General features: G+C 45.4%; 1 protein-coding gene across 1 annotated transcript; it reads right to left on the bottom strand.

Moving 5' to 3' along the window:
• Window positions 1–3985: 3985 nt before the first annotated feature.
• On the bottom strand, window positions 3986–22055 carry CHCHD2 (coiled-coil-helix-coiled-coil-helix domain containing 2). The gene is made up of 4 exons (XM_029612422.1): window positions 21816–22055; window positions 14246–14495; window positions 4985–5141; window positions 3986–4248 (listed from the first exon to the last, which is right to left on the bottom strand). The coding sequence occupies exons 1-4, from the start codon at window positions 21863–21865 to the stop codon at window positions 4238–4240; spliced, it is 468 nt and encodes a 155-aa protein (XP_029468282.1). The 5' UTR covers window positions 21866–22055; the 3' UTR covers window positions 3986–4237.

The following is a 22055-nucleotide window of genomic DNA, read 5'->3' on the forward strand; positions in this document are numbered from 1 at the left end:
GGTGAGCCAATCGTGCAGATAAGGCTCATCCGAGCACTCCGTCTCGACGAAGAGAGGCCGCCACTACCACCATTACCTTGGTGAAAGTGCACGGCGCCGTGACGAGATCAAATGGAAGCGCTCGAAACTGAAAATGTTGGCCCAGAATCTCGAACCGGTGATACTGCTGATGGTCGCGGCGAATCGGAATGTGTAAGTAGGCCTCCATCAGATCAGGCGAAGCCAGGAATTCTCCAGAGCGAACCGCCGCTATCACCGCCCTTAGGGTTTCCATTCGAAAATGGGGAACCTTGAGGGCCCGGTTGACTCGCTTGCGATCCAAAATTGGATGAAAGGAGCCCTCCTTTTTGGGGACGGCAAAGTAAATGGAATATTGGCCGGACCCTTGTTCCTTCACTGGGACTGGGACTATGGCACCCAATTCCAGCATCCTGCTCAGGGTCTGGTTGACTGCAGGCCTCTTTCGACTTCCGGTAGGTCTCGAGCAAATTCTAATGCGTAGCCTTTTTCTATCACCTCTAGGACCCACTGATCAGTCGTTATCTTGGCCCATTCCTCGAGAAATAGGGACAGTCATCCATCTAAGTTTAGAACGGAGGAATGGACCCGGCCACGTTTCATTGGGAGGAGGATTTTGTGGCCGAGTGTTGCTATTATCCCGGGTCAACGTCCTCGAAAGGAATGAGACCAGGATTGGGGTCTGGAAGCATTGCCTCCCAGGAAGGACACCTGTGCTCTGGTATTAAAGTGACATTGCCCCCTGAAGCGAGTGCGGGAGGGGAAGAAAGCCTTAGACTGTTTTGGGCGGTTCTCCGGCAGCTTATGAACCTTATTCTTCCCCAGAGATTTAATAAGCTGCTCTAGATCCTCACCAAAAAGCAATTGACCCTTGAAGGGGAGAGTGTCCAACTGCGCTTTAGAAGAGGCATCTGCAAACCAATTTCTCAGCCAGGGGAGGCACCTGGCCGAGACTGCAAAGACCATGGCTTTGGCTTGCACTCGTAGATCGTAAAGGGCATCCGCCCAGTACGCCAACACTCCTTCTAGCCGATCCGCCTCTGCAGACTGGAGGTCTTGGGTGCCGAGCAATTACTGAACCCACCTAAGGCTTGCCTGCTGCATGAGACTGCCGCAGATTGTCGCCCAAACTCCCAAGGACAAGACCTCAAAGATACGTTTGAGGTAAAATTCCAATTTGCGGTCCTGGACATCCTTCAAAGCCGTTGCCCCCACCACCGGGATTGGTGGTGTGCTTGGTAACCGCATAGACAGAGGAATCCACCTTAGGCATCTTAAGCATATTCAAACAGTCCTCAGGGAGAGGATAGAGCTCGTCCATAGTCCTATCCACTCTGAGTCCTGCCTCCAGGGACTCCCATTCCCAAAGAAGCATCAGCTTGTGCATAGGATGGAATGGGAATGTACATGGAGGTGCCCTAAGTCCCGCCAGGACTGGGTCCATGTTAGCAGGCATTGCAGCCGTAAACGTATCCGCGGGGGGGGGGGGGACGGACGGGGGGGGACCTCAATTCCCAGTTCCTGCAATATGAAGGGAATAAGCGGTTCCAGTTCCTCCTTTTGAAATAAACAGAGAACCCGTGGATCGCCCCCCTCAAGGGAGGAGGGGGTTTAGGAAGCAGAGGATCAGCATCCGGATCCAGAATAGGGGCCGGCGGTGGCAGAGGGGGATCCGGATCACCCTGACTAACGGTGCCCTGTCCCTCCGGGGCCTTTGGAGGATGCGGAGGAGAAACGCATGGTTTTTAGGCAGGGGAGGGTCCAGGGAGTCCTCCTCCTGTAGGCTAGCGAGATAGGATTAGTGCATAAGAAGCACAAACTCTGTGGAAAAACGAGTCTTGGACTTCCGGGGGGGGAGGCTTAAATCCGGTGGAGAAATTAAAGAAATCGGGCTCACCTTGCTCCTGCAACCACGATTCAGCATTAGAACCTGTTTCCAAAATGGCCACTGTTCCCGCCCGTTTTTCGGGTCAGGAACAGCCTGGCCGCACAGTGTGGAGCTCACCATCGCCGAAGGTGCCAAGGAGGGACCCTCCCCACCCGGCACAGAGGCCGCTGCGGGAGAGCCGCGTGATAGGTTCCCTGCAGGCCTTACAGCGTGAGTAGAAAAAAAAAAATTGCTGTGAGAAATAATCAGCTGAGCTGTGCTGTGGCCGGTCAGCGGAGGCAGCGACTGAACTCTGCATGCTGCCAGAGCTGTCCACAGTACGTACAAGACTTGCTAAATTATAGCTCAGAGTAAAAGTCGGCAATGCCTCTTTTTTTCACCCCTCAGTTCAGCAAGTGCAGGGGGAAACTCTCTCACAGGCCCAAAGGCACTTTCCCAATAGTGGACAGCTAGCCAAGGGGAGTGCCTGGACCACCAGAATCACCCCAAAAGGTCACCAGGAATGAAGAGCCTAGGCTGAAAAATTCAAGGGGCAAGCCTCCCTAGGCTCCCAGCAGAGCAGAGACAGAACTGTCTCTCTGAAAGAAAGTTAGAAATCTTTCAATTTTTATTTATTTTTTTAAATATAACTAAGAACTAATACTTGCTTGATCCTGTCCAGAAAAAGAAGATCCCCACAGGGAAAATTAAGGTAAGAAGGGGAATCATAGGTTCAGCAGCCTGCATCTGCTGGAGTCAGACAAATACTGAAGGGATGTAGGGTAGGCTCTGCCTTGATATGGGATATCCTTACAGTTTTGGTCTGTCTCCATCTGCTGGATAGGAGACTCAACCCACGGTTTGGACTGATCCGGTTACATACAGGGAACCAAGATTCTGTGATACAACAAAAGTCAATTTGTTCACAAACAATAGTATTGTGAATTAGTAGAAACTTGGTCCTCACTGATTGAACATTGAGACTAAATAATATACATGTAGAGGGAGGGGCACAAGAAGTTTTATTAAGACAAATCATCAAAAGAGTACGTAGTAAGCGGGATGAATGAAAATGCTTACGAGAGCTACTGGGCCAAGGCACACCTCTGAGGGATCATGGAAGTCACCTCAAGAAATCACAACTAGAGGAGGGACCATTTGTTATTGCCACAGGAGAGTGGGGTGGTAATTTTATTCCTTAATTCTCCTTCTTAAAATTGAAACCCCCATCCACCATCTGCTGGAGACAGAGAATACTGGCAGGCTGCAGGGGTATATGTACTGTAACACCAGCTTGTCCTGTCTCCATCTGCTAGTAGGCATGCATAACCCAATTGATCTGGATTCATCTGACTAGACACTAAGAAAGTACAGCATTGATAAGGCAGCAGCATCGAACAGTGAGGAAGCTCCTGATCCTCACAGCTGCTTGTCTGTGCTCTTCCTTTCTATACGAACAGTAAAAGGAAGATCCCATGTCTCGCTATGCTCCTGGGTTCCCAAATAGAGAGAGAAAAGGTGTTAGGATTTTTAATAACCAGGGACAAAAAAAAAAAAAAAAAAACCTTTACTATCAGCAAGAATTCCTATAATCCCTCAACCCTGCTCTGCTGTACAGTAAATAGCATGCTATTACACTTACTCTATATTTATTGCTGTATTATGCTGTTCTACTTCATTTCTATCCAAAAGTTCATATGCTGGGACCACCCCTCTGTAAACCAGTAATATGCCCTACTACGGTTGGAAACAGCACACACTACACCCAAAGCTTTTAACTATTTGAATACCTACTAAAGTAGTCTTTTTTTTTTTTTTTTTTTTCAGGATATCCACACTGAACATGCAGGAAAATATCTGCATATAACAGAGGAAGTACAGGTATTGCTATATTTTAGTGTGTCGTATTTTAATCTTTATGAACACCCTTTTGATTGTTCTTTTGAACTAGAAAGTGGTATATAAATTTTAAATAATGCATATTATGGATATGCAGACAACTGACAAGGATGTACTGAACAATAGGGTTATAAACCCCCTGCATTAATCTTTCATTTATAAGACACAAAATGGATTAAAAAAAAAACCCAAAACCACACACTTGATAGGTAAACATTTATTTAACACACCCATAATAAACCCATATGGCAGTCTTCTCTTCTCCGTGCAGCTGAATTAGATTAGGTGTTCTAGTTTGCCCATTCTTGACTGATGTTTTTGGGCACAGGACGTCAGACACCCCCCCCCCCCCCTTCCCTCGATCTGTGTTTATTTCAAAGAGAAATTTGAAACATTGATCAATCTCAAATGGAATTTTCTACAAATGTCTTCTGTAGTTTGTTCTGAAGAGCTTTATGACAAGCCTGGAAAGAGAAAAAAGGGTAGCAATGACACACTGTATATTACTAACTAACAGTACAGGCTATGCTGATTTGATCACAATTAGCTGTGTACATATCTACTGACAAGATAAGTTATTCTTTAATTACAATCTAAGCTCTACTAAATATGCATGCCATAGCTGTGTGGCACATCAAGATTTTAAAGGTTTCAGTTTTATTTTATTTATTTATTTTATTTATTAACTTTTATTTACCGACATTCGTGCAGCACATCATGCCGGTTTACAAAGAACTCAGGTGGGTGATACAATAAAACAAAAACAATGTACAAAGAATAAATAACGAGATAAAAACAAAACGCATGGAATACCAAAACTTTTCAAAATCCCCCCCCCCCCCCCATTACACTATTTTCTAGGCAGTCACATCCACGTTATAAACTATCAATTTCAAAAGGAAAAAAATTTTTTTTTATAAGCTTGAGTTACATATGTATCTTAGCTGTAAATAAGATTAATGGAGACAAAATATCACATGTAGATGTTAATATTCTCAAGGCAATACCATGTATTTTCCAGCATCAAGAAGTCCAGCTCAGACTGCTCAAGAAAGACCTAAACTCACACTTTTCAGTTGTAACAGCTAGAACTTGACTACTGGAAAGAAATCCCTCCTAACAGGTCATGTGCTTTTTAAATAGCCCTGCAGCAGAACGCATGCATCTGTGCTGATTAGTAGGGTTGGATTCATTACTCACCATTAGCTAGCCTGCATTGTTTCAGCACCTCACTGAATCCCTCACATAGTTTGAGGTCACTCTGGTTCTGTGCACACTCTAGGAACTGTTTCATCTCATATTGACAAGGGCTATACTGGGACTGCTGTTGGTACACTGCCTGAGCTGGAGGCGGCTCCTAGCAGAACAAGAAAACAGGAAGTGATCATTTGTATTTTGGTCTGAAAGATGAAACATTTACACTTGAGATCCAAAGCATCCTTTGTTCAGTCAACAATACTTCTAAAGCAAGGTTGGCAACATATCCATCACCCTTTCAGTACAGGTGGATGACCCTTCCTAAATCATGGAAGGGCCATCATCAGCATCACTTCTCTAAGTACGTACCATTTTTCATACAAGGAAAACAAAGAACAGTTGAAGTTTAACTGGAAATACAGGTTCTTGACCTCCTTCTCCACCTACCCAAACTCTATAATGTCCCATCACCAATTTATCTTATTTTTCTATACCTTGGAAAGAAAAGACCAACTTGTGAAACTAAAGGGTAACAGACAGCGGTCATTAGCAAGATATATTCAGAAAAAAAACCCAAAAAACAAACAAAAACCAACCCACACAAACAAACAAAGCAAAACCTAACCAAAAACCATTGTGTGTCTCCTCGCTTTACTTGCTTTTTTATGGATATTTTATTTTCTTTGGGGGGGGGGGGGGTAGGAGAAGGAGCAGGATTCTTATTTTGCTCATGTCTGTTTTAGTTGAGGGCTTTTAAAATATTTTTTGTTTTTGAGTTTAAGCACCAGGTGACCTGACACTAGGGATTTTTCCAGTTCTGGAAATAAAGTCCATGTACAAACAAGTCAAGCGTCTGGGGGGAGAGAAAAACAAAACACGCTATACTACTCTAATCAGAAAAGCTCAGCTTCACTGATCTCAGTCAAAAAAATAAAAATACCTTTAATGTAAACTTTGAAAACTACTGGCAATTTGTGAAAAACTCCATGAAAAGCTCATATGTTCCATAATGACCAAGCAAGGTGCTTGGTCTTCAGTTATGCCAAGATACATAATGCTTGGCATTATGTATAATCTTACAGGTTCAAGAGTCACATTGTTAGAAATAAAAAAAAAATGCTTATACACAAACATACGGGTCGATACAGTAAGGACGCGTTAGAAAGAGTGCGGCAGTGCCAGGCACACCCTCGTTTGCTGCATGCACAGTTCTGATCACATACCGCTCGATACTCTATTTAAATTGCTTGCAAATGCAAGCCACGTCTGTGAAGCGTTAGGCCCGTGCAATCTATTTTACTGTATAGGGCAGTATACAGCGCCTATACAGTATCCTGGGTGCGCTGGTACCTGTCATTTCAAATGTCAGGCACCAGGAAGTGGATCCCAACTTTAACCCACGAAAACCTAAAAACCCCTCCTCCCGAAGCGGCTCGACATGTGCCAACTTACCTTTTGTTGCTTTTCAGCCCCTTCCCTTCTCTGCTGCCCTCCAGAGGGGGGCAGCCGGCGGAGAAAGCGGCTTGTAGCATTCCCCCTCCCGCGCAGGTCCCGGTTCTCCTGGCTTGGCCCTCATCAAATTGTGAAGTTAGGTGAGAGTCGACTGTTCTGTGCCCTCTCCAGTCACGGCGCGAGAGGAGCGTACTTTCATTGGCCTGAGCACCCGTCAATTTGGGTGCTCCAGCCAATGAAAGCACATAGACAGGCATGCTTTCATTGGCTGAGCGCCCGTCAATTTGGGCGCACATGGACGGGCACGCGTGACGTCACGGCGTGCATCACGCATGCCCGTCTATGTGCTTTCATTGGCTGGAGCGCCCAAATTGACGGGTGCTCAGGCCAATGAAAGTACGCTCCTCTCACGCCGTGACTGGAGAGGGCACAGAACAGTCGGCTCTCACCTAACTTCACAATTTGATGAGGGCCGAGCCAGTAGAACCGGGACCTGCGGGAGGGGGGGGGGGGGGAGAACGCTGCAAGCCGCTTTCGCCGGCTGCCCCCTCCGGAGGGCGGCAGAGAAGGGAAGGAGCTGAAAGCAACAAAAAGTAAGAAAGCAACAAAAAGTAATGTCGAGTTGCTTCGGGAGGAGGGGATTTTAGGTTTTTAGAGGTTTCCTTTCGGGGGAAAGTTTGCCGCCTACCCTTACCCCTGCCTCTAACACAGGGGTAAGGGTAGGCGGTAAGTTAACAGGTTAAATGCGCAGCAAAACAGCAGGGTAAAATAGCGATAGTCTGGGTGCGCGCGTTACTGTATGGGAGGGAATAGCTAATTCGATCATTTACATCTAATATACATGCCGCGTGCGAAAGGGGTTACCCGTGGATTTAAAGAGGCGGTAAGGATGGGTTAAAGGGGATAGTGTATCGCAGGAAGGGCTAACGCGGCCGGAAGGTGAGTAGAAAGCGGGTTAGGAGCGAGGTAACAGCGGCCCCACTTTACTGTATTGACCAGATAGTAATGACAGCAGAAAAAGACCAATTGGTAAATCCAGTCTGTCCAGCAAGCTTCTTATGGTAATAACTGCTGCTCCAGGCAGGTTACCCCAAGCCTCTTAAGGGTAGTAATATTTAGATTCAAAACCAATAAACTAACAAACCCATAAAGTTACAGTTGGCAACATTTTTTGGGGGTGAGCAGCCTTCTTGATAATTCAGACAATGCTGCTTGAACTTTCTTCACTTTTGGATGTGGCCATAGAAGCAGTCCTGTGCTGTACCCCAGTCTGTAAAAAGGTCAAGGCCCCACGTTGGGTGTGTCTGAATCCAATTCTCCTTGTTTCACCCTACTATCAAAACAGAGTAATTATGCCTTGTTAAGGATATTAGCAACTGCTGCGCCATGAAGGTCACTGCCAAGCCTGTTTAAGTTGTAGCAGAAAAGTTACCTCAATTCTTCATTTCCATTCTCAAACCAGCAGAAATCCCCTGCGTTTGTCCCAAGCCTTTTGAATTCCATTACAGTTTTTCTTCACCTCTTCCAGCAGGGCATTCCATGCATCCACCACCTTTTAGTGAAGAAATATTTCTTGACATTGTTCCTGAGTCTTCCCCCTTGGTTTTACAGCTTCCTTTCCATCAGAAGAGATGTATTTTTCCTACATCAATCCCTTTCAGGTATTTGAAGGTCTGTATTATATCTCTCCTGTCTCTCCTCTCTTCCAGAGTATACATATCAAGATCCTTCAGTCTCACCTCATATGGCTTTCCGTGCAGACCCCACATCATTTTGTTTGCCTTGCTCTGGATCGCTTCCATTCTGTTCCTATCCTTTGAGATGAGGTCTCTGGAACTGAACGTGGTACTCTACGTGAGGCCTCCCCAGTGATCTGTACAGGGGCATTATTACCTCATTTTGCCTGCTGGTTATGCCTCTTTATGCAGCCCGGCATCCCTCTAGCCTTAGCCACCACCAAATCATCAGGCACTATCACCCCAATGTGTCTCTCTCAGTCCTTGCATGTCACTTTCACCCCCCAACACATGGTTCCTTTGGACAGATGTGTCCCACATGCAGGACTACTTCTTGGCATTAAATCCCAATTATCAAGCCTTCGACCACTTCTTGAGCTTTCCTAGGTCACTTCTCATTCTCTCCACTCCTTCAGGTCCACTCTATTGCAGATCTTAGTGTCATCTGCAAAAAACAAAATTGTACCTTCCAATCTCTTCCGCAGTATCACACAGATCCAGTCCCAAAACAGGGTTCCATTTACCACCAGTCACTGGCATCTGTCAGCCAATTGATAATCCATTCCACCTGCTTGGGACCCACTTCCAGGTTTCTCATTTTATTTGAGCCTTCCATATGGACTGCATCAAAAGCCTTGCTGAAATCCAAGTAAACAAACTGCTCTTCCTTGATTCAATTCTCAGTCACCCAACCAAAATAAAATCCTTTAGATTTGTTTAACAAGGCCTTCTGCTGGTAAAACCATGTTCTTGGAACCTGTGACCCACTGGACTGGAGATTGTTCATTATCCTTTCCTTAAGCAGTCACTCCATTAGCCTTAACCTTGGTGATGGGAAAATTAACACCATGTTAGACATATTACAAAACCAGCTATATGACTTCTTGTATTTATGCAGTCACTTCTCTGAGTTACTGCTTTAATTTGTCTGATAAAAAGTAGAGTACATTAGACAGCTTTTGCTGTGTTTTGTGGGCCTTTTGAGAAATTGTCTGGTATTGGAAGGTTGTAAGCGTACAAATATATCAAACACACTTAACCCTTCCAATATCCAAAATTTCTCAAGATAGTATGAAGAGCCTACAACACAAATAAAAAGCAAGAGACAAAAAAAGTAACAAAAAAAACCCCCACAGAAACCCAAATAAATATAAATTGAAGAGAATATTCTCTTCAAAAACGTTCTATGATATGAGTTGATATGAGCTAGGTCTATTTTTGCAAATGAATCTTATCACTTATTTAAAAGTGCATTCCAAAGGGAGACAAGTAGTATGGATTTGAGGATCTTGATAGTTGAGACTACCCAATCTCTAGTGAAAAAAAGTAAAAGTAAAAAAGCGGAAGTATAGGTTGAAATTTTAAAGCAATCTTTTGTCTGTCTAAGCATGGCGAGTTCACACATTCCATGGCATTCTGGACCAAATTAAAGAGTTTAAAAGGGATGGAGATTAAGGTTATGTATAAGCTGGATGTCCAAGTCCATTGTCTAAGGCATAAGAAAACAGCTACATTTGACTCAGATGAATCATCTGGAGAGGAGTCGTTCATTTTTTTTTTTTTTATATCAACCTTGCTATGTCCAGTCAAATCACAGATGTCCATAATGATCATGGTGTGCATGCACCCTCGATAGGTAGATGCATTTGCTTAACATATTAAGCAATGGGATATTTCTCAGGTAGAGGCTACAGTTTGAGAATTTCCTATTTTGTTTCAGATCATTTTCAAAATGGAAAAAGTTAAAATTCCACCAAAATTTCCCATATTTATATTAAAAAAAAAAAAAAAAAAAAAAGAAGTTGCTAGTCGGGCTTAGGCCCAAAGCTAGGGCATAGGCCGAGACCCAAAGCAGGAGCCCCAGCCTATGCCCAAGTATGACTGGCACCTCAGTCGAAGCCTGGATTTCACCTAGGCTGAGGTCCAACAAAGGGACAAGGGCCTACACCCAAGCACAACACTGGGGTCTTGGCCTAGGCTGAGACCCAAGCAAAGGCCCAGGTGTGGGAAGTTTCCCCGATGCCCTCCCCCAAATACATACAAAATCAGATGCTGCATCCTGGCCTGGTCCCGAAACCTGGACACAGACCAAAAGCCAGGATCTGGCTCAGACCCAGGCCCAAAGTCTGGGCCTCAACCTCTGAGCTGCATCACCAGGACACAGCCGGGCCTGGGCCCAGGCATCAGGTACAGGCCTCAAGCCTAGGCTTTCTGTAGGGCCTAGGCCAAGGTCATGGCAACCTACTGCAGCCTAGGCTTACTTAAGGCCAAGGCTTTGGGACCAAGCTTCGAGGCTTGGGCCCTCGCTGTGGCAACCTATCGCAGCCTGAGCCTACACAAAGTCTCAGCTTGGGCCTCCCCAGGATTATTCCGGCCCCAACATTTTTCCTGCTGGAAGGAGTGGTGGGGCATGAGAGGTCCCATTCCCCCCCCCCCTCTTTTTTTTTTTATATAAAGAAGCAAACATTATACTAAACAAAATTCATGGGACCCCTCCCCCCCCAAAAACACAAAACAATTTTTCCCCCCTTACCACAACTAGTATGTAACCATTAAGGACATTGAGGCGGATTTTAAAAGGGTTACGCGCGTATATTACGAGCATAACCCTGAAAACCCGCTACTGCGCGCGCCGAGCCTATGTTGCATAGGCCCGGCAATGCACGCAAGCCCCGGGAAACATGGAAGTCCCAGGGCGTGGGTGGGCCAGAGGCCTCTCCACTCCCACTGGGCCCGGGGATCGCGCGCAGGCACTTGGCCGGCGCGCGCAACCTACGCCTGCCCAGAGGCAGGCCTAATAATTAAAAAATAAAGGTTGTGGGGGGACGGGGACGACAGGGAAATCCATTGAGGCTCCCCTGGGGCTCGGCACACGCAAGGTGCACAAATGTGCACCTCCTTGCATGCGCAGACCCTGGATTTTATAACATGCGCGCTGCAGCACGCACGTGTTCTAAAAATCGGGCGTAGATTTGTGCTCGCTGAGTTGCGCGCTCAAATCTACGCCCGAGCGTAGCTACTAAAATCTGGCCCATAGTGTTTTTGGTGGAATGGCGCAAATTCCTTGTTCTTATTTGCTACCTAAAATCCATTAAAAAAAAAATAGTTTTCCTTCACCCACCTAGTACATCCAATTTGGGTTTAGTCTCGGAAACTGTCAAAACTTGTGGACATGCTTTACAACCTCTTGTTCTAAAAGCACTTTCATGTGAATGCGACTTCTCATTTTATTGATTGCAGTGTGTACATTTATCTTCTGATGAAGTATGGTTAGTGAGTTTGGCAACAGAGTCCTTATATTCTAATTTTTCCAACAAAAAACAATTATGGTTATATACAGGAATGTTTGGACTCACATGATTTACCAGTTAGCGTCCCTATGCATTAGCAGCATAAATTCAAAATAATTTTGGTTGAGAACTAAATGGGGAAATTTACATGCAGATTACAGGAGCCATGATATTTTAGGTCATTGACAATATTTTTATGGTGTGCTATGATATGAAACAGGACTTTTTGTATTCTTTGATTTTTTTTTTTTTTAATATTTGTGACCCTAATTTAAAGTTTATTTATGTGATGGGTCAATGGGTCACCTTCTTGGATGTGGGTTTGCTTTGGATTTGTTACAACTTTATATAGTAAGCCAACTAATCAGTTTATTACATTATGACAGCTTTCATCCCAAATATCTAAGTGACAATGTCCCTGTGGGACAATTTTTTTGCCCGTGAGTTGTGCACTATTACAAAATTTAAAATGGTTGGAATGCAGGAACTTTTTTTGCAACAGAATTGTCATGCACATATTGTTTGGAGAGCTTATAAACAGGCCTTATAACGTAATCACAGATCTTTTTATGAAACCAGAGAGGGAGGGTTCCAATCATATGATATGCGTTCTACCTTATATGCTGTATACTTCGAAGGTTGCACGATTATTTAAAAAATCACTGGCCTCCTTTACAGGTTTACAAACTCTAAATCAATTACCTTTGTCATAAATGTACATGTAATTTGTGATCATTTTGTTTCATCATGTTTGTCTAGTAAAATAATGGATAATAGGGTTCCGGGTCACTATAGCTGTAGGTGCTGTAAACAGTTTGTACTTTGCCTCTTTCAGTTTTTCCAGTTTGTTCATCCCTGTACTCGGAAGAGGTATACTCTGTGCTCATACCACTTGTGAGTCAGATTAAATCTCAGGGACAAAAAATTAAATATATGTGGGAATACTGTGGAGGTAGTTAAAAGTATGGAACACTGCAGTGCAATATGGAAGAATCAATTGGAAGCACCATTAACTTCCCAGTGGCTTGAAGGGAAACTTGTTTATCCTGAGTTTTTGTTCTTTAGCAGATTATTAGTGTGAAGAGCAGAAATACTGATCGCCTGCACCATGAACAAAGATGGATATCTGAATTGAGATCCAGCAAGTATAATTGCAAGACTGAGTGAGGTGTATTTAAAAGTTTGTCCTCTGTTTGGCTGAATGTTTACCTGTATATGTGTATATATGTGTGATGTTGATTGATTGATTTGAATGCACATTTGGAGACAAGACTGAATTGTCTCTATATCTGGAAATATTGAATACTCTATGGTAAAAGGTTTGTTGCCTGGTTTGTATGGTAAAATAGGTAGTTTATAAGTTTTTTCTTTTGCATTTTGTTACAGTGGAGACACTTAGTGGCCTTCAGTGATTTTTTCCCCTGAAGCAGCCTTGGGGTGAAACATGTCAAGTGATTTGTGCAATTTCAATAGGCAACACTCTGCTGGAGTTCTCTTGCAATCTACTAGATAAGGGAGCCCTGACCGACGTGCCGCAAATGCGCAGTAGAGAGCAGCTCTACCGCGCATGCGAGCACGTCGGCCAGAGCAGAGCGTGCCCAGAAAAAAAAATGGCGCCTGCTCCTTAGGAGCAGGAGCGGCGGCGACGGCAGCAGCAGCCACCATCAGGAGCGGCGGCGACAAGCAGGAGCAGCAGGAGTAGTAGCAGCGGCGGCACGCGCACGAGGGAGGGAGGGAGGAGCAGTAGCAGTGGCGACGCGTGCGCGGGAGGGACACCCCCTGTCTGCTGGTTGTGGATGAGCTGAAAGGGGAGGGGAGTGAGTGAGGAGAGAGTGAGGGGGAGGGAGGAGAGAGTGAGAAGAGGGGTGAGAAAGGAGAGAGGGAGAATAGAGGAGGGAGGGAGACTAGAGGGGGGAGGAAGTGGGAAGGAAATGGACCGAAAAATCTTTTTTAAATGTAGCCCGTTGTTATGGGCTTAACGGCTAGTGTTATTATATAAGATCCCACTAAAATTTCACTCATCCTCTGATTATAACAATGTCAACTTTTTCAAAGAACTAGAAAAAAAAAAAAGATATGAGACTCCAACCATAAGTTGGATTGGCTGATTTGTTTTCCTCCAAGACTAATTGCTTTGTACCAACTAAAAGAAACAAGTATGAGACTAAGATACCTGCTAAGTTTCCATCTTTAGTGGATTATACCAATCTTTGCCATGACTATGAGAAATAAGCATTAGCTCAAGTACAAGATGAGTAATAAATATGAACTTTATGAAATAATCTTAGATTTTCTGATTTCTTTTTGAGCTCATATTTTGGACTGCAGGAGATTTGAGAAAATTTTTGAGGGGACTATTTTACAAATTTTGTATTTGTCTGAGTTTGATTTTTAATGTGATTTTGTTTGGTGTATTTTTTGTCTTTTTGTGTTGGTGCATTTGTTTTGTGTTGTGGGCCCTTCACTGTCATGAAAAAACTGTTTAAATATTGGAGGGTTAAAAGTGTTTTTGGTATATTTTAAATCTGATGTTTTTGGGTTTTTTTTTAAAGATGGATGGAAGAGGTGTATGTCCGTATTTGAAGAGTTGTGGATATATTTATCCTTAGATTTTATGGTTACCTATTCCTGAATGTATTTTTTAAACCATTAAAACTTCTTTAAGAAAATTAGTTGGTTCCCAAAAATGTCTGTTCTAAAGACAAACCATAGCTATAATAGTTTAAAAAAAAAAAAAAGAAAGAGAAAGAAAGAAAAATAAAAGATAACAGATCACTTTTCCTAACCTGGTAAGTGACATCTGGTCTTGCAGGTTCTGAATTACCTCCTCCACCAAAGCCTCCTGTAATAGCATGGCCTAATGTGTGACCCACAGCTGAGCCCACTGCCACTCCAGCAGCTGTTGTGGCCATTTGTGCCATTAGGCCAGGCTGCCTTGGTGCCACTCCTGCAGGAGCCATTGCAGAAGGTGGAGGCGCTGTTGGTACAGGAGCATGAGCAGCAGGTGCTGTTCTCACTGGTGGTGGTGGTGCCCGGCTGCAGAAGAAAGAGTATAAATGCACGTTATAACAAGTCTCCAAAAATAAAAATTAACAGACTAGAAACAAGTGCAGAAAGTAAAATGTTTTCTTAACACAAATTCAGAAGTCAAAAACAGTGAATCAATTTAAAAAGGAAAATTGGTTCTTACCTGCTAATTTTCATTCCTGTAGTACCATGGATCAGTCCAGACCCTGGGTTATGTCACCAATCCAGCAGAGGGAGACAGAGAAAGATTATACTGACTCTGACGTCCGTCAGTATTGAACGATATCAAAGCAGAAAATCTAACCAATAACACTAACTGGCTAACTAAACTCTATAACATACTTCCTACTCACAAATCCTAAATGGAAGCAGAATCCTGAGGAACTGTCAAGATAAACAAACATTGAAAAAAAGTAGACAGCATGAAATGCGGTTTAAAACACCAAGACAGCGAACGAGCGGACTCTCCGAAAAAAAATAATTGCTATACACAGACATAAAAAGGGTGGGCCTCTGGACTACAGGAACGAAAATTAGCAGGTAAGAACCAATTCTCCTTTCCCTGTAAGTACCTGGATCGATCCAGACCCTGGGATGTACCAGAGCTGTTCTATATGGGGTGGGACCCAGAGAGTCCCGCTCAGAGAACACTCAGAGCCTGAACATCCAAACGGTAATGACGAGCAAAAGTGTGCAGAGACTTCCAAGTCACTACCTTACAAATCTCCTGAGGAGAAACCTGTTGCCACTCCGCCCATGACATAGCTTGTGACCTAGTGGAATGAGCCCTCAAACCTTCCGGAAGATCCCGACGAGCCAGAAGATAAGCTAACCGTATACTCTCCTTTAACCAGCGAGCGATAGTAGCCCTGGAGACTTTATGACCCTTACGAGGACCATTCCACAGAACAAACAAATGATCTGACTTTCGAAAACTGTTGGTAACTTCAAGATAACGCAACAGCACACGTCGCACATCCAGTTTCTTGAGATCCTTAAAAGAAGGATCCGTACGATCTAAACACGTAAAAGCCGGAAGCTCTATCGACTGATTTAGATGAAAAGAAGAAACAACTTTGGGTAAAAAAGAAGGCACAGTACGTAAGGAAACTCCCGTATCAGAAATTCTAAGAAAAGGCTCCCTGCAAGACAAGGCCTGTAACTCTGAAATTCTACGTGCTGAGGAAATGGCCACAAGAAAAACCACCTTCAACATTGTATGCTTGAGGGGTTCAAAAGGAGCTGAACACAGAGCCCTGAGACCCAAATTCAAATCCACGCAGGACAAGGGTTCCGGAACGGAGGACGTAGATGCTTTGCACCTTAGAGAAAACGCGCCACATCCGGATGCGCTGCCAAAGATAATACACGTACCTTACCCCGAAAGCATCCAAGAGCTACCACTTGGGACTCGTAAGGAACTGCAGGACAAACTTTTCGCTAAGCCAGTTTGCAAAAAAAGGACAAAATATCCGATATGGAAGTCTGCACCGGATATAATCGGTGTTCCACACACCAAGATTCAAAAACTCTCCACACTCTCACATACGCCAATGATGTAGAAGGCTTACGAGAACGCAATAGAGTAGCCACCACAGCATCGTAATAACCTTTGTTCTTTAACCGGCGCCTCTCAAAAAGCCATGCCGCTAGATAGAAGCGATCAACCTCTTCCAAACAAACGGGACCCTGAGACAATAGGCACGGTAGATCTCGAAATCTTAGAGGACCGTCCATCGTCAGACTGATCAAATCCGTGAACCACAGACGACGTGGCCATTCTGGTGCCACTAAAAAATGTCGACTCGTTGTACCTCTATCTGACGCAGGACCTTGCCGATCAGAGGCCAAGGTGGAAACACAGAGAAGAATGTCCTGTGGCCAAGGAACGACTAGAGCGTCTACTCCTTCAGCTCCTCTTTCGCTCCTGCGGCTGAAGAACCGAGGGGCTTTGGAATTCTGGAACGTTGCCATGAGATCCATTGCTGGTCTGGACCACCTGTTGCATATCATCTGAAAGGCTTCTTCGCACAGTTCCCAATCCTCCGGATCGAGATGACGACGACTGAGGAAGTCGGCTTGGATGTTGTCTACTCCGGCGATGTGAGAAGCCGCTATGCTGAGCAGATTTTGTTCCGCCCAGGTGATCAGCTGTTGCGCTTCCCGCACAACCAGATGGCTTCGAGTTCCTCCCTAGCGGTTGATGTACGTTACTGTGGTCGCATTGTCGGAGAGAATCCGCACCGACTTCCCGTGAAGGAGAGGATGAAGAGCCTGCAACACTAAGCGTACCGCCCTGGTCTCTAACCAATTGATCGACCACTGCGCTTCTTCGCTGGACCACAGTCCCTGAACAGATGTTTTCTGACATACCGCTCCCCAGCCTGAAAGACTGGCATCCGTGGTGACTACAGTCCACTCTGGAATCTCTAGAGGAACTCCCCTCCGTAGCTTGTCCGCCTGTAACCACCAATCCAGACTGGATCGAGCCTTCCCCATAAGGGGAAGGCAGTATTGTTCCGAAACCGGATTCCAGTGGGAAAGCAATGCTGACTGTAGTGGCCTCATATGCGCAAAGGCCCAAGGAACCAATTCCAGAGTGGATGTCATTGAACCGAGGACTCTCAAATAATCCCATATACATGGTATAGGAACGGACAATAAGTCTTGGATTTGTGCTTGCAGCTTGAGAATACGTTGCTCCGGTAAGAACACTCTCCTGAGAAAGGTATCTAACAGTGCGCCCAGAAAGGAAGGAACTAGATGGCTCTTGTCCTCATTGATCGCCCAACCTAGGGATTGCAAGAGTTCGATGACTCTGCTGACCGTTGAGCGACAAAGACTCCGATTTCACCCGAATTAACCAGTCATGCTGAGTTACGCTGCCACCACAACCATTACCTTGGTAAATGTTCTGGGAGCTGTGGCTAACCCGAACGGGAGAGCCCTGAATTGATAATGCTTAGTGAGAATGCAAAATCTGAGAAACTTCTGATGATTGGAGCGAATGCCAATGTGAAGATAAGCCTCGGTGAGACCCAGAGACGCTAGAAATTCTCCCTTGTGTACCGAGGCCATGACTGACCTGAGAGAGTTTCCATTCGAAACCTGGGAATCCGTAGGCAACGGTTGACTCTTGAGGTCGAGAATGGGACGAAAAGCTCCCTCCTTTTTTGGAACGATGAAGTAAATTGAGTAACGACCTTTCAGTTGTTCTGGAGGAGGAACTGGAATGATAGCTCCGAGATCGCAGAGACGCTGCAAAGAGTCCTTTACTGCCCGACGTTTTTACAGGAAAGAACATGGGGAAACCAGAAACCGGTTGCGAAGTCGCCGAACAAAATCTAAAGCGTAACCTTGACTCATCACCATGAGAACCCACTGATCCAACATACATTTAGTCCATTCTCCGTAAAACAGACAGCCTGCCTCCTATAACCGGAACCGGGGAATGGACCGGTCCTATCTCATTGGGTAGACTTTGCTCCACCTGCCGCTTGGGAATTTCCTGGTCTTCCAAATCGGCAGCCACGAAAGGACATAGGCCAATTTTGCTGCCTGCCTGAAGACTGCTTTGCAGGTGGAGCCGATGGACGAGAAGAACGGAATCTTCGACCAGATCGAAAACGAGAGCGGGATGAGAAGGAACTTAAGAGGTCTAGGACGATCCTACGGTAATTTGTGAATCTTATTCTCTCCCAAGGATATCATATCTTCCAAATCTTTTCCAAAGAGTAATTTTCCCTTAAAGGGCAAAGCTCCCAACTGAGCCTTTGAGGATGCATCAGCCAATCAATTCCTCAACCAGAGGAGCCTGCAAGCAGACACTGATGACACCACTGAGCGAGCCGAAGTCCTAAGAAGATCATATAAAGCATCTTTGCTGTAAGTAACATTAGCTTCCAATCGGCCAGCTTGCGCTACCTCCTCGTCAGAGAGGGAAGAATTGTTTTGCAACGACTGCACCCAACGCAGCCCTGCTCGCAAGGCCAAGCTGCTACACATAGCCGCCCGCACACCTAGTGCAGAAACCTCAAAAATTCTCTTGAGCTGTACCTCCAGTTTACGATCCTGAAGGTCTTTAAGGGCCGTAGCTCCCATCACTGGGATAGTTGACCACTTAGTGACAGCTGACACAGCGGCATCTACCTTGGGAAGTTTCAAAACTTCCAGGGCCTCCTCCGGTAACAGAAATAACTTGTCCATGGCCCTTCCTACCTTTAGACTAATTCAGTAGTGTCCCACTCCCGGTACAAGAGGTCAGTGAAAGATGGAAAGGAAATGACGTCGTTGGATTCCTAATCCCAGCAGCACTGAATCGATATCACCCATCCGAGAATCCTTCTTTGGAGCTTCAAGACCCAATTCCATTAAAATCGACGGGATCAAAGGACCTAGTTCCTCCCTCCTAAAAAGGCGCACCACTTTGGTATCATCCCCGTCCACTATGTGAGGGGCAGAACTATTGCCCTGACCAAGATCCCCTCCGAGATCCACATCCGGCAGGGACTTGTCTGGAATATCCAATGGGCCCTGTTCGGAGTCATCCGAACTAGAAATCATGGAATGAACCAGCCCTGAGCGAAGAGGACGCTTTGGAGCTGGTACAGAGCCAAAACCGCTTGACCTCGAACATTTGGAGGAGCGGACCTTCGGACCCTGCCCAAAGGAGCTCTCTCTGCCCCTCCTTCGCTCCTTCTTGGACTTGTAGGTCTTACAGAGAAACCTGATAAAATCTCCTGAAAAGGATGAAGAGGAATCTGAGGAATCCGACATCCTCGAGGCTCTCCTCATCCAAGCCTACTGCAGTCTCGCACGGCTTGTCCCCACCAGGAACTGCCGGCTGCGGTGACAAGGGAGGCAGATCAGATGCTCCCTGCATGGCCTGCTGTGTTGCTACTCGTATGGAACAGAGCAAAGCTTCTGTTCCTGCACTGCAGCCAAACGGATCCGAAGTAGGAGAGCAGCCGCGCGAGCCTGTCGACTAGTCTCCTTCGTGGCCAAAATAGACGGGCCTTCCCCACCAGGAAGGCAAGCAGAGCAGAGGCTCTCCCTTGAGAGCCGTGTGACGCATCCCCACACACGCGGCAGGCAGCATAGAGAAAAACAGCACAAAGAAAAAGATTAAAAAAAAATAAAATACACCCAGACGCAAAAAAGGACAACTGACGGAGCCGCCGAGCCCTGAATAAGCGAAAAGAAACCACAAAAAAAAGCTGCTGACAGAAAGAAATAAAAAATTATATATTTTTTTTTTTACCTGACAAAAATGCCACGGACCCCAGGAGCTGCTCCAAATAGGGTGAGTGAGCCGGGCCCCCCGGTATCACCCTGACCAGGAGTGGTTGCTGGGTAAATAACCTCCCCAACTCCGGCAACCTCAGAACCAGGAGGGACAGTCCGTTCAGGACCTCCTGGGAGGCAGTGAAGCGGCTGCTGAGGAAAGCTAGATCGCTGAACTTACATTTTTTTTTTTTTTCAATCTTAAAGGAACAGTCTCAAAAAAGACCTAGCAACCTTACTAAAGAATTCCTAAACAAACAAGAAAAAAAAAACTACCACAGACTGCAGGTTAGGCACATCCACCTCTGCTGGGAGACAAAGAAATACTGACGGACTGCAGGTGGCACCCCAGGGTATACGTCAGAGTCAGTAGAATCTTTGTCTCCCTCTGCTGGATTGGTGACATAACCCAGGGTCTGGACTGATCCAGGTACGTACAGGGAAAGTGGTGTTTTGTCAGCTCTTATACATCATGCTAAAATGGAAAGGCAGACAGACAGCATTTTCCATAGGGCTTGTAGGTGATCTGCGCTTGGTATTTTATCTCAGCCCGCTGTGGACTGAGGAAAGTCAGGGCCATGTCTTCAAGTTGTTTCTCCTGGCCTACAAAAATTAACTCTCATCCAACATCTTTCAGCAGGGCTTTGTCCCTTCCTACTCCTTGTCACATGCTTTATGTCATCTAAATTTCAGTAAATGAGTTGGAGAGTTAGGCTAGCTGCCTTCAGGCCTCACTAGCCAGAAGGGCCACAAACAGAGTGGATTTTCAGGATATTCCTAATAAATATGCATGACATCTTTCTCACACTGCCTCAATTATATAAGTCTCTCATATGCATATATATATTGAAAAGGCTGACATATGCGGCAGAGGGGGGGGGGTGGGGGTTGTCCCAAGTAGCAACTACCACTGTGTTAACTGGTCAGATTTAACCTACTTTCAAAAGGACAAGGCAAATTACGAAGTCAGTGTGAATTTTTGTCCCTAATTATTTGTATTCAGTGGCCTATCCACACCAAGTTTTCAGGCTACAACACAGGGACATGAGAATTCTGTTTAGAAGTCACTCATGTGCACAGACTGCTGCAGGTTCTTGGTGAAGCTTCTTTTATGCTTTTCCTGGGCTGATGCATGAAGATCTTATGCATCTTATTAGAACTGACCTGAAAGTCAAACTGGCTGTAGATTACAAAGTTACAAGAACTGGTAACCGATTTAAGTTCATCCATATAATTCCCTCCCAGAAAAGGGCAGACAGAGAGGATCCTGTTAAGTGTATTTATCCAATACCAGCTTTTACAAACTGGAAACCACAAGCATAAAGCTCAACAGGAATAAAGGCATAAATGGCTCAGCCTACCCTTTTCTAGCATGGAACCGTGTGGTCACTCTTCAATTAATGACTCCAAATCATGAATGAGATTTTCTTATATTAACCTAGATCTTAGTACCAGTTTAGGTAAACTATATACATAGTTACAAGAGAGAGTATGGAAAAAAAAAAAAAAAAAGAACCAATGGAGCCTACTTTCCAACACATGCACATCCGTAACTTTCACATATACGTGGGTTACAACAAAAGCCTTGCACCCCCATCATGTCCTAAAAATGTGTTGGGGGGGGGGAGGGGGATAGAAATAGGACACCAAGCATTAAAAAATCACTATGCACAAAGACACACCGAGCTCATGTATCTTCTTTTCCTTTTAAAAGCAGACTTTAAAAAAAAAAAAAAAGGGGGGGGGGGGGGGGAGAAAACGACCGGTTAGTGCATTCCGAGTTCTAGTGACCCTAGTCTATCACAATCTTCCATCGCAGTTACTGAAATTAGACAGCCCCGAGCATGTGACAAGTAAGAGGATGACGAAGCAAACATTGGCCAGAGATGATTAGCCGCAGAGAAGGGGGAAGACTCGAGCGCAGGGGACGAGCAGGGAGCTGGCGGGCCAAGGCCTAACACCAGGAGCAGCTCCCTCACCCGCAACCCAGCAGAAAGTGCTGGAAGCCGCGAGGCGGCCGCTCCATCTTCTCCGACTCTTCCTCACCTGGCTGGAGGAGCCATCCTGGATGTGCGGCTCCGGCTACCCCGAGGCATCTTGGACCTGCTGGTGCTGAAAGTCGATCTCCGGCGGGCAGTAAAAAAAAAAAAAAAATTTACGTTATTTCAGCTTGAGCTATGGCACCGACCTGCGTCCACCTCCGTCTCCAGCACCACTATCCCCTTAATTGCGTCAGCTGCCGCGCGCACAACGCTTACAGAATCTTTCATCAACCAATCAGAACTC

This window comes from Rhinatrema bivittatum, chromosome 8 (assembly GCF_901001135.1).
Source record: "Rhinatrema bivittatum chromosome 8, aRhiBiv1.1, whole genome shotgun sequence".
Classification (NCBI taxonomy): Eukaryota; Metazoa; Chordata; class Amphibia; order Gymnophiona; family Rhinatrematidae; genus Rhinatrema; species Rhinatrema bivittatum.

What these genes read in the sequence shown, in the direction of transcription:
- CHCHD2 (XM_029612422.1), bottom strand. Translation starts at nt 21,865, where the DNA reads ATGCCTCGGGGTAGCCGGAGCCGCACATCCAGGATGGCTCCTCCAGCC. An exon ending in AGGATGGCTCCTCCAGCCAG is followed by an intron (nt 14,496 to 21,815) that starts GTGAGGAAGAGT and finishes TTTCTTCTGCAG; the next exon opens with CCGGGCACCACCACCACCAG. An exon ending in GACCAGATGTCACTTACCAG is followed by an intron (nt 5,142 to 14,245) that starts GTTAGGAAAAGT and finishes TTGTTCTGCTAG; the next exon opens with GAGCCGCCTCCAGCTCAGGC.